Source organism: Crocodylus siamensis, chromosome 3 (genome assembly GCF_052110815.1).
Source record: "Crocodylus siamensis isolate JL-2025a chromosome 3, ASM5211081v1, whole genome shotgun sequence".
In the NCBI taxonomy this organism is placed as follows: domain Eukaryota; kingdom Metazoa; phylum Chordata; order Crocodylia; family Crocodylidae; genus Crocodylus; species Crocodylus siamensis.
Window position 1 is genome coordinate 111,559,995 of NC_143397.1, and position 12,233 is coordinate 111,572,227.

At 42.9% G+C, this 12,233-nt stretch overlaps 1 protein-coding gene across 1 annotated transcript in view; it reads left to right on the forward strand.

The window, feature by feature from the left end:
- NCBP1 (nuclear cap binding protein subunit 1) overlaps positions 1-12,233 on the forward strand; it is a 53,835-nt gene that overhangs the window by 40,727 nt on the left and 875 nt on the right. The window contains exons 18-22 of the mRNA XM_090038984.1: positions 745-838; positions 3,903-4,006; positions 5,981-6,095; positions 8,761-8,904; positions 9,342-9,455. Of these exons, the coding sequence (XP_089895110.1) occupies positions 745-838; positions 3,903-4,006; positions 5,981-6,095; positions 8,761-8,904; positions 9,342-9,455 (571 nt within the window). The remainder of the gene's footprint in view (positions 1-744; positions 839-3,902; positions 4,007-5,980; positions 6,096-8,760; positions 8,905-9,341; positions 9,456-12,233) is intronic.

The following is a 12,233-nucleotide window of genomic DNA, read 5'->3' on the forward strand; positions in this document are numbered from 1 at the left end:
AAGCACAGCATACATTGGGACATCTCAGAGCAGGAGCAGCTAACAACTAGGTAAACTTTAAACAGATGTGTGCTTAATATCTAATGTCTCCCCTTCCCTTCCCTCCCCTCCCCTCTTCCCGAAGTGTATCTATCCCCTTATGAAGAAACATTTCAGCTTTTATGTTTTCTACTCCAAGCATTGAAAACGTTCTTGAAATCTTTGTTTGCTCAAAATTTATCATGATTTCTTAACGCATTCTTTAGCTATGTTCATGTAAGGTATGCTGTGATCTGTGTCCAGCTGTTTCTGAATCAGTTTTTTTCTCTCTTGAACTGTCATTGAAACATGAAAGTTGGTTATATAAAGTTGTACTGCTCTTTAAATGTAGAAAGGTGCACTGAGCTACATAAAATGTGCATTTGTCTCTTGGTTGAAGAATTGCATTACTATAACAAATGGCGAGCCCCTGACTTGCCTTTGATCATAGACTTTATTGTTAGTGCCCTGTTACCTTCATTGGCATACCTGGTCACTACTGATTGCATATTAGGGCCTAAAAGTAATTTATATCTGCATAACTAACTTCTTCTGTGAATACTTCGCAGTTGCCTTAACTCAGTTGAATTCCCACCTCTTCATTGCTTTAGAGTAGATTGGATCATACCCTGAGCATTGCTGTCTATTGACCAAAAGCAGATATTTACTGAACTAGTTAAACTGCTGTCTGTGCACCTGCTGATTGCTTTTATCTGTTGTAACAAGGTTTCATGAAGTCTTCAAAACGCTTGCTGAAAGTGATGAGGGGAAGCTCCATGTCCTAAGGGTTATGTACGAGGTGTGGAAGAACCATCCACAGGTAAGAAAGCTGGCTTCAAATAGGTGATGGATTTTTCATTCACCAAGTGAACACTGAGAAGCACCAGAACTCAACTGCGTTTGTTCTCCCTCAAAAAGAATGAGCGCTTGTTTGCTCCAAATGTATTTGAGAGAATTTCTATTTCCCTTATTGGTGTTTCTAACCTCATAAAAGATGCAAATTTTATCCATTTCTAATTAAGCTAGCAGTTCCTTATTGGAATTTGTTTCAACCTCAGAATAAAGAAATGGCCAGTCTGGCTTCGACTTTCAGTTTCTAAATGCATTACTTGAACTGCAAATACCATAATGTCTCTTTGCTGAAATGTCTCTTTGTTTGTAGTGAAGGTTGCTTGTAGCAGAATCATTTTTCCCAGGATCTAAGATTTTATAAAAACTTGTCTTATATTTCAAAGTGAAAAATGGAAATCTAGGCTACTTAAATCTTGCTCAGATCACAGACATTAATGTAAATTAAAAAAAAAAGAGAGGGATTATGGAATATTTGGTCAGTGTTGGATACAGAAGAACGTATAAAAGGTTTGTACAAAATCTTGGCCTCCAAGCACAAGTTAGTTGACATAAGTTTGTTGGGTTAGTTTGAATAAATAATGCACTGAAACGTGAAGGGAAAATGCCAATACCTTGAATAGCTTTTAATTTTTCTCCATTGGTTGATTTAACAAATGATTGGATCAAAAGTGGAATAATTCTCAGTTGAAAGAATTCATAGGCATAGTTTCTAGAAACTTTGGTTAGCTGTCTGCAGAAAGCCTTATCTACCTCATCCTCCTGGTCAGGTGGTCTATAGCAGATACCCACCACAATGGTCACCCTTGTTGCTCTCCCCTCTAACCTTAACCCAGAAACTTTCAACAGGCCTATCTCCAGTTTCATACTGGAGCTCTGAGCAATTGTACATCTCTTTTACATACAATACAATTCTTCCTCCTCTCCTCCCCTGCCTGTCCTTCCTGAACACTTTGTTCCTGTCCATGTCAGTGCTCCAGTCATGAGAGCTATCCCAACAAGTCTTTGTTATTCCAACTACGTCATAGTTCCTTGACTGTGTAAGGACTTCCAGTTCTTCCTGCTTGTTTTCCCAGGCTCCCTGTGTTTGTGTGTGCAGACACCAGAAGACCAAAAAGAAATGTCAAAGGAAAAATTAGTAGGTCAAAAATGCATAAGTAGTTAGATGCATACATACAAATACAAAGAGTACAGGGAGGAAGCAAGGTAAACTGGAAGTCATAGTCTGCAAAAATAAACCTATGACTTACCTGGTATTACAAAAACTTGGGACAACTCCCATGACTGAAATAACATTTAAAGTTCAAAGTTATGCGCTGTTTTAGAGGGATAGGTTTGGGGGTCGGGTGGAGGAAGTATTGTGGCATATGACAAAAATATGGTTCCTAGTTCCATGGGGAAGACTACAACAAATCAGCATAGAGGGAAAGAATAGTGGTGATATTATGGTGGAAGCCTGTTATAGTCCACCAGGTCAGGAAGAGGTGGACAAGGCACTCCAAGGAGATGACGAGATCATCTAAAAAGTATGAGATGGTATTAATGAGGCGTTTTAACTTTCCGAATTGTGACAAACTGCACCTGTAAGACATGACACATCCAGAATGATGGTGACACTATTTCTTCTGTATAATTGCTCTACTCTAATTTAAGGAGTAGGAGTCTGCCTGCATTATCTCCCTCTTCCAAACTGAATCTTGTTCTGTGAATGATGTAAAAAAACCCCCAAGTACTAGTTACCCAGTTCAGAGCAATTAGACTGAATTGACAGTGTGTGTAAAGGGCATTGGAGCGCAGACTGACAAATCATTCTAGAGTTCTGCAAACCTGTTGACAGCTAAATTATGAGGTTGAGGTTAAGACATTGAAATTAAGACATTGTCAGAAAAATGTCAGAATTTTTTTTTGAGTCTTTTTGTGCCACCGCAACTCAGCTGTTTTATGCAGGTGTATTATCATGTGGCCTTTGAGTATCACATTCCATCTTTTCCAGGAGACCCCTGTTTCACTTGGTAACAGAATGGAAAGTGTTCAGTGCGAGGCAGCTGTTCAATATTTTTGTTTTCATCCCGTTCTTACCCTGGTTTTCCCAAATGCCAGTTATCCAAAGCCTACGTTTAAATACATTAATTTCTCAGAGGCCTTTTCTGGGATATTAATCACCATGGTACTTCAGTACCTCACAGACCATTTGATACATATCTTTACTGCTGGCAGATGTGAACTGTGAAGGTAGTTGACCACTGGCTGGTGTTCTGGAGGATGCTATAATCCAAATAAGAGCCATTTTGAGGAGCTCCTCTGGCCTGTATTTTGCAGGTCAGGCTATGTGATCACAGAGATTCCTTCTGGTCTCAACTGAAGACAAATGCACTGAGAGTTCTGGTGTGGGAGACTAATTTTTGTTCTTTTTCACATTTCCTGTGTAACTAAGTCATAATATGCCGTCTATATCCATCCCTACAATGAGCATTAGAGCACTTCCTCTCTCTAACAGTTGTGAGGATAACCATGTTGTACTATATGAAAAGGAATAGGGGAATGTACTGTGATAGCTGAAGATGAGCCCTGTTTTCCTGCGTGTCAAGGCTGCCTTAACTATCAGAATTTAGGTGAGGGTCCTATACTATAGTCACCAGCCTCATGTCCCTCTGTTTCCAGGAGGAGCGTGAAGGGTCAGACCAGGAAGGGTTACAACAAAACCAGGCACTCCTGCCTACTTTAGGCTTATCTGGCTATGTACAAGGCAGGTGAGGCAGTTCCACTACTGTGGCAGCACCTGTGTTGTCATCCCTGAAAGGGTCTTGGGGCACCCCAGTTGAGAACCATTGCTTTAAGAGAAGCTGGTTCCCCTATGTAGTGCAGTATGAAAGCTGTCACTGATGATTGCTGGTAAGTCATGAGAAAAGCCATAACTGATTGTACTTCTTACCAGCTGTTTGTTGCAATGAGCAAGAACTTGTTACAGTAGTAGTTTCACCATTCCTATAATATGACAAACAGAAGGATTTTTTTCCTTTTCTTCCATGATGCAGATGATTGCTGTGCTTGTTGACAAGATGATCCGAACACAGATTGTCGACTGCGCTGCAGTAGCAAACTGGATCTTCTCTTCAGAGCTTGCTCATGATTTTACTAGGTAATAAAGTAAAATACTTTCTTTTGAAATTTCATTGCGGTTGTTTTTTCTGGAAGTAGCTTATTTTAAAAAAATAAAATAAAAGTAGCCAACTGTTGATCCTCTGGATAACAATGTACATGTAAGAGGGCTAGTCATGTGCCTGATGAATCTACTTGTACCAAGTCCTGCAGCCATTGCACCAAGTCCTTCTATGCATATGTCCGGACAAGATATGGGAAAATGGAGGCTGCTCAAGACCTACAGTCCCCACTTTAGACCATTGAGACAGAATCCAAAGGTCAGACTGAGTCCAGATGTTCAGCGTCTCAATGGTTATAGCTTGTTCCAGAGAGCAACAGAGAAGAACTGCTGCTGACTGCCTGACACCTCAGTGAGGGCATGTTTCTGTCAGGGTGATGTCCTGTAGCCTTTCTTTAACCAAAGAGTACAAACAAAGCGGTGGGGGGGGCTAAGGTTTTGAAGCATGCTACTCTTACCTTACTCTGGAGATTGCAACATTGTAGTATTTTATAGGAGCTACCCTGCCACAAGTAGCCCTACCACATTGCCACCAGGCCTTCCAGTCAGATGTAATTTACAGTCATACTAGGAACTATTTAATGCAGTTTATGGTCGTACCCAGAACCACATAATGTACTAAAGCATGGTGAACCAAGTGGAAAGAGCTATCATGCTCTGTATGCAGCCTGCCTGTTGTCAGTGCTTGCAGGGGGGGAAGACCGTGAACTGTATTCCATGACTGGGAATTCATAGCCCAGCTTTTTTCAGTGAATTCCAAATGGCTTGTATTTCTGTGTTTTAAGCAAAAGTAATGAGAATCAGTCATGATTTAATTATAAAAAATATGTATTATATTTTTCTTTTTATATAAGGTTATCCTGTCCCAAAATTCAGTAGCCACAAATGGGTGTGTGGGTATCGGATAAGAAAGGTAGGACTCCTAGGTCCAAAACTTCTGTGGGCAGTATTGCATTTTGCTGCCCCACCCCCATCCTCCAAAAAGATGCTTAACGTTCTCCAACTGAAGCTATATTAGGTTGATAGAAAGGGGAAGGATCCATCTAGTGTGGCTTTCAGAAAGCTACAGGTACAGCTTTGTGGAAAGAAAATCTCTGTAGCCATAATAAAAACTGTACAGCTGTTTGTATAGTTCCTAGTACAATTGGATTTGGACCCATGACCAGAGCTATAGCTGCTGTTACAATACAAGTAGTGATTTTTAAGTTGAGGAGTGGTAGGGAAATGGCTGATGCATGTCAATTTGAAGTTTGCAGCACAGGTGGTCCACATTTAACTTTCTGGTAACAGCAGATACCATTCTCGTTACTGGTTTTTTTTAAGTTCTACTTAAATTTTAATAAGGGAAATATTTGCAAGCTAATGATATTTATTTACTTTTTTCAAGACCTTTTCATCAGTTCTTAGGCATAAGTCCTCCAAATTGTTTAAAAGAAAACTTAAAACATTGCAAAGTAATGGCATAATGAAGAAGCTCTGGTACCTTGACAGTTCAGCCTAATTTGCCTGAAATAAAACCTAAACCAAGGGTGGTATAGGTACACATGCCTTGGTGGATGTGGCTCATGCATTCCAGAATGATTCCAATAGATCAAAGTATAGGAAAGTTTTGAGTTTGTATGGCTTCCTGTTACAGACACAGACCTGTAATCAATCTAAATATTGAGTATTGTTTCTTCAATTAATATCTCCACTCCAGTGCATAATTAAATCAACTTGGGTTATAGTTGGAAGGCTTTTTAAATTCTTACATCTATGGAATCAGTCCACTTATTAAAATAAGTCCTTGTAAAATTGGAAACTTGAACAGTTGCTGGCTGTCAGTCTAAGAGAGAAAATTGAGCCAGTTTTTTGGTGTGATTTTTTTTTTTTCTTCTCCTCTGCCTTTGTTTAGTTTGCAGTTTGTTGGATATTCAGATTTTACTATGTGGTTATAATTGCTTTTTTTGTCAGGTTCTATATCTGGGAAATCTTACACTCTACAATTCGTAAGATGAACAAGCATGTTCTCAAGATCCAAAAGGAACTAGAGGAGACCAAAGCAAGATTAGCCAGACAGCACAAACGAGTATGTAACGTATATGTTTTATAAATGTGCTATTTGCGTATCAACTGTTTACACAGTTCAAATTATATCATACTTTACTGGGGTGACAGGTACATAACCTGGTATAAGACCTGCTCTGTGAGGCCCAGAATAAAGATGCTGTCAAGAAACATGTCATTCTTTACAGAAAACTGCCCATATTTAACACTTCAACCACGAGTCTGACCTCAATTTTGAGAGAGATTATGGAGCAGGCAATCAAGGGGCACCTATACGCATGGCAGACATCTGCTTTGCCATTAATCAAGTCTTCTGGAGCTTGCTAATTAACACACTTCAGCAGTCTCTGTGTCACATCTGTTCAGTGTCCCCATGTTTCAAAATGACTGCAGGGGTGCTTTAACTTAAAGCACTAACTGCCATTTTAAAGCGTGCAGCGCTGAATACGTGACGCTGTGGGCGCTGTAATTGTAGTGGCTCTCAGCTGCTTTAATTTAAAGCACACACCCTTCCACCCTGGAGCACATGTATAGACATCCAAGGTGCATTTATACAAATACCTTTTCGTGCTATGATGTGCCAGAGATCTGACGCATTGCAGCAGACTTGATTAATCTGCACGCAAGTTGACCCACATGCAGTTGTACAAGCAGTAAAATGCACTTCAGTGCACAGACAATGGTGGCGGTGCGCTTTTGAACTAAAACACCTTTGATATATTTTAGTTCAAAAGCACACTGCTGCCATTTTCTCAGCGCTGAGACACATTTCGTTGTTTATACAAATGCATGTGGCCAGTGCTGCGGTGCAATCAAATGCCCAAGGAGTCTATTTCTGAATGAGAAGAAAGTGAAAGAAATGCGTCAATTTGAGAATGAGTTATGCATAACCAACTGAATTGTCTTCTGTAACAAAATGACAGGCTCTGTGGGTGGGAAGAGAATAGTGGATGCGATGTACCTTGACTTTGCTGGCTCCCATGACCTTAATAAGCTAAGGAAATGCAGACTATATGAAAGTACCGTAAGGTAGATATACATCTGATAGTATTCAACAATTAATCATTAGTGAGATGATAGCAGGGTGGATATGATTTAAATTAAGCCAAGGTGAGGGCACGGTCAGTTAGTAACCATGCCATTGTGTGGAATACCTAAACTAAGTCTTGTAGGTTTTGGCATTTGTAGGACTCTAAAGATTTCACTATTGCCTGCTGAGTTCCAGCAACCCCCATGATATTTATTTATGCCCTTCACTTGCATTCATCAGCAGTTGATGGATGCAGGTTAGTGCCAAAATCTTCATCTGTCCCTGTAACTCAGGGACAGGCAATTATTTGGGCCCGTAGGCCACACAGGCAGTTCTGGGGACCTATTGCGGACTGATCAGCATTCTTCCCCTCCCCCCGGTGCAACAGCCGGGAGTACCCTGCAACTTCTCCCTGCACACAGCCCCAGCTCTTCCTGCACCTGCTCTGGATTCACCGCAGCCAGAGCAAGCCTGCCCTGTGCCTGCTCCAGACTGCCTGTCCACACTGAGCAGCAGCCAAGCAGAAGCTGCTGATCAGAGCAAGGGAAAAGCAGCCCCTCTCCTTCACTGCTGCTGGGCCCTTCTTGCTGCAGCCACCTGGAGTCTGTGCCCAGGCTGACCTGCAGCTCCTCTCCATCACCATCACTGCCACCTCTGGGTCACCCAGTGTGGCAGCAGTGGCACTGGAGAGAAGTTGCAGGGAAGCCCAAGCATGGGCTCTGGGCAGCTGCAGCAAGAAGGACCCAGCAGTGGCAAGGAGGGAGGGGCCTCTTTTTCCCCACCCCACGCTGAGCAGCAGCTTCTACGTGGCCACCACCACTGCTGCTTAGCATGGGCAAGCAAGTCCAAAGCCGGTGTGGGACAGGCCCGGGTTGGGCCTGTACACAAGCCCCAGCCAGTGCCACAGGGCTGGGGCTAGCAGCAGCCAGGAGGAGCCACTGCTGCCTGGACTGCCTACAAAGGCAGTCCAGTTGCAGAGCTCTCTCAGCTCTGCTGCATGCCCAGGGGGTGGCAGAATGGTGCCTGGGCCAAGTGGGACTGAGGGATCCACCAGAGGCCAGAAAAAGTCCCTCGACAGACCATGTTTTGTCCACCCCTGCTGTAACTCCTCCCTTTGCAAATTTGACCAGTATTCCATAACGATCAAATGAATGTGTGTTTATCAGCTGAGACAAAACTTTTATGCTTTTCTAAAAGTCTATCCCCATGTCCAGCTTAATGGCTGCCTACTGTGCTAATGTTTCCTGATGATAATGTACATAGACCTACCTTCTTCAGACATCCACAATGGATGTATGTATGCTCATCTCATTGCAGTGAACTCCCACTCTGAAAAGTGAAGCTTCTTTAAGCCTACCACATATCTTCTGGTCCCTAGGCATTTTTCTCTCCTAATAGTGGTGACTTAAGCTTTGTGGCTTATCTTGAGCCACTCTACCTTTCCAAATGTACTTTTTTCCTTACAAGCCCCTATTAAAGTTAAAATGCTGTTTAAAAAGCAAAAATCCCAAATAACCCCATCAATACCACTCAAAATATTATAAGGCAGTAGACTGATCCATTTATGTTGACTGCAAGCAAGCGTGCATGTCTACCTGTCTTGCCAAGGAATGTTAACAAGTCTAGTCACATTCTGTATGTCACTCGTCACTCCTAGCGAGACAGCGATGATGATGACTATGATGATGACCGAAGCAGTGACAGGGAGGATGGACCATTGGAAGAGCAAATAGAACGCTTGCAAGAAAAAGTGGAGTCTGCTCAGAGCGAGCAAAAGAATCTCTTCCTTGTTATATTCCAGGTAATGGTGTGATGGATTTCCTCCTCTAATAGCTTGCAGGCTTTGAGGTAGCTTAAGTGCATACTACCACTGTGCAGTGTCAGCCCTATTGCAGGCATTTGAGGGTGGGAGAGGAAGCCGGGGGCGGGAGCGTGGAGGAGGGATAGATAAGTTTGCTATGGAAGTTACTAATACAGTTCTAACACTCCTGCAAACAACTTAACAGATTCTCTTAGACAAGACTTGCCTAGCTTTAGGCAAAAGAGTCCTTGTTTGTTTGGGAAACTTGTCTGAATGGAGGTAATATGTTTTATGATACTAATACAAAGGTAATGAATACCATCCAATGGGTTGTCTTGTGTTTGCATGAAGTGTTAATATTTGTCTGATGTAACTTTCTTTTGCTTGACAAGACATGCTTGAACCAGTATTTCATTAATATTGTTCTTTTTTTGTAGCGTTTCATTATGTTGTTAACTGAGCATTTAGTGCGATGCGAAACTGGTGGGATTGATGTCGTTACGCCCTGGTACAAGAGCTGTATAGAGAGGCTGCAGCAGATCTTCTTGCAGGTTGGTTTTGGTAAATCATTTAGAGAAGTCTTAGATGGCCACTAGAAAAAGCTGTGGGTGATTTCTCAGAACTGATTGCATTCTCCCAGTCCTGTCAGCCTTCTTGAATTAAAACACATTAAGGGGTCTGGTGATTAACTTGGAAGGTTGGAGGTATATCCCCTAGTCCTAGTCCTGTGACATTTGGACAGCAGTTCCCAAGCTCATCCACTTATCACCTTTTGGCTCTTTGTGGAAGATGTTAGCAGGATTTTTGGCTGCAGGCACTCCAGTGTCAAAAATAAAAATAAATAAGTAAATAATAGAAGACGTAATATTTATTTGTCAGTTTTAGTACAAATTAACCAATAAATTCTAGCTTTTCCTTTTTAACTGGAGTGTATATGCTGTTATGACTAGTTAATACTGATTGTTTTTGTGACTGCCAACCAGTGAGGACTGGGCCATGTCTACACTTAGCTGCTCCTGCCACCGGATATTCCGGTAGCAGATAGCAGCCATAAAAAGAGAAATGACCAAAGCACATGCACAACTTCTGCCAGCTTTGCACAGCTGCTACCAGAACTCTGTGGTTCCAGTTTACTAGCTGTGCTGGCAGGGTATGAAGTGCAGCCTGGCTAGGCAAGGCTGTTAAAGGAACTGTAGCAGGTGGCAGAAAGCATGGGTGTCTGTATCTGCCTTCTGTTCAGTACTGGATGGTAGACGACTTCAGTCAGTGAGACCTGATGTTACTCTGCTGGCAGAAAAGAGGGGTTCTACTGGCACAAAAGAGCCAAGTGTATGGATTCACTGTTGATTTTCCTGGCAGAACCTGAGTTCTCCTGGCAAAACTAAGTGGTGTAGATCTGGGCTGTCAAATTCATATGGCCCCATGAGCTGGATGAAGGTTGCTAGACTGGGACTGATCCCTTGTGCAGCATGCCATGCAGTACTGGTCTGGCAGGGTCCTGCATGCAATGCGCACCTGTGCCAGCTCCCTCTACATATGCAGCACCAGATCCAGTCTGTGTGCTACAGGCTGCACACTTCCAGTGCCAGCCTGTAATGCTGTGTGCACAACCTCAGAGCTAGCATGTGCTACATGTGGCTTGCAGGGTTGGACTGGCCACACACATTGCATACAGTGCCCCCACCAAACCAGCTTCATGCTCTGCCTCCAGCATACCCCAATCTGGACCAGAACCAGCATGCAAAGCTGGTTCAGTGGAGTGCTATATCTGGTGCATGCCCCAGACTGATGCCCTGTACCACAACACCAGAGTCTGGTCCATGTACTGAATGCAATGAGTGGGGCTGGGGCTGGGGCTGGCCCGTAGGGTTAGTCCAGAGACCTACAGGCTGGCTCATATGGCTCCATGAGCCAGATCTGGGGCATAGGCAGTGTGTATGTTACTCCTGGTGTAGATTAAGTCTGTATCACTGTTACAGCCCTAGCTTTACCCTGTCTCATTCTGCTGCTATATTCTCACAGGGTGAGAATATACATAATGACCCTCAACAGCAGGATGGTTGGCTGAAGCAGCAGTTAGGTACTTCAACAAAGGTAGCAGACAACTGCATGGGTTTGAACAAATATTCCAATACCGTCAGCATATATATTATAACAGGGATCAGCAAGCCCCAGAACACATGCCCGAGCATGATACGCAAAGCTGTTTTCCTTGGCATGCCACCACAGCCAGCCTGGGCTCATTGGCAGGTAGAAGCTGCCCAGAGTCCAGGCTGGCTGCAGCTGAGAGGCTGCAAACCACTGCATAGGGCTCTGCAGCTTTGGCACCAGCTCCAGAGGCAAAGGGGCAAGGGCAGCACACCATGTCCCCTCCCCCGCTTTCCCACTGGAAGCACACATGCAGCCACCATCAGCAATGAGGGTCAGGTCCCTTGTGGCTCCCCGGCCTCTGGCACGCCAAGCCAAGATGTGGGTGGAGGTTGGGATGCTTGTGGCACTATGATCAAAAACTTTTCTGACCCCTATACTATAACTTGATTCTAAAGGCACTTTGAGATCCTTTTAAGGCATTGTTCTCAACCAAGGTGCCACAGCACTGGGTGCTGCTGTAAGATTCTTTTTAAGGGTGCTACGCAATATTACCTCTGTTAGGTCATACCTACACATCACTCATAAGATTAGCTCAGAGGCTTCAGCAGAAATCCATAATATCAAAAACATTCTGGCTTGTTGAGGTCATTCTGAGTTTTTATGATAATTTATTCTGTTATTTTTCCATAGTTAAAGAAATATGTGAAAGCTAAGAGCTAGCACTTTCTGTGGGGAGCCTTGAGTTGAACACAGTTGACAACCACTGCTGTACTCCTATGCGCAGGCGTAAAGAAACAAAAAAAACGATAGTTGTAAAACCCTGTATTGTTGATGGCTACAATCATGAGAGAAGATGTTTAAGATTCTTGTCAATTGATACTTAGACCCCTATTAAAGTGGGTACCTCTGAACTTGAGATTTTAAATCTGCTAACTAAGGTTAAGAAGGTTAAAATTAAATGTAGGTGATTGGCTGAGACTGACAGACCTGGACACTGGGAATATTCTTGGTATGAAAACCAGCAGGGGATATTGTAGAGGTTTTCGTATGTAATGCTTTATATGGATTAGTCTTGTCCATGTTCAAGAAAAGTTTTCCATGAAAACAAACTCCTTTGGCTTTTCTGGTGTGTATTGGACCCCTACTGTGCAGTTACCTTTGTCTGGAAGCTCTTACATATGGGGAGTACTGTACTTGGTAAACCTAGGCATACAACAAATGCAGCTCCTGTGTTCTGT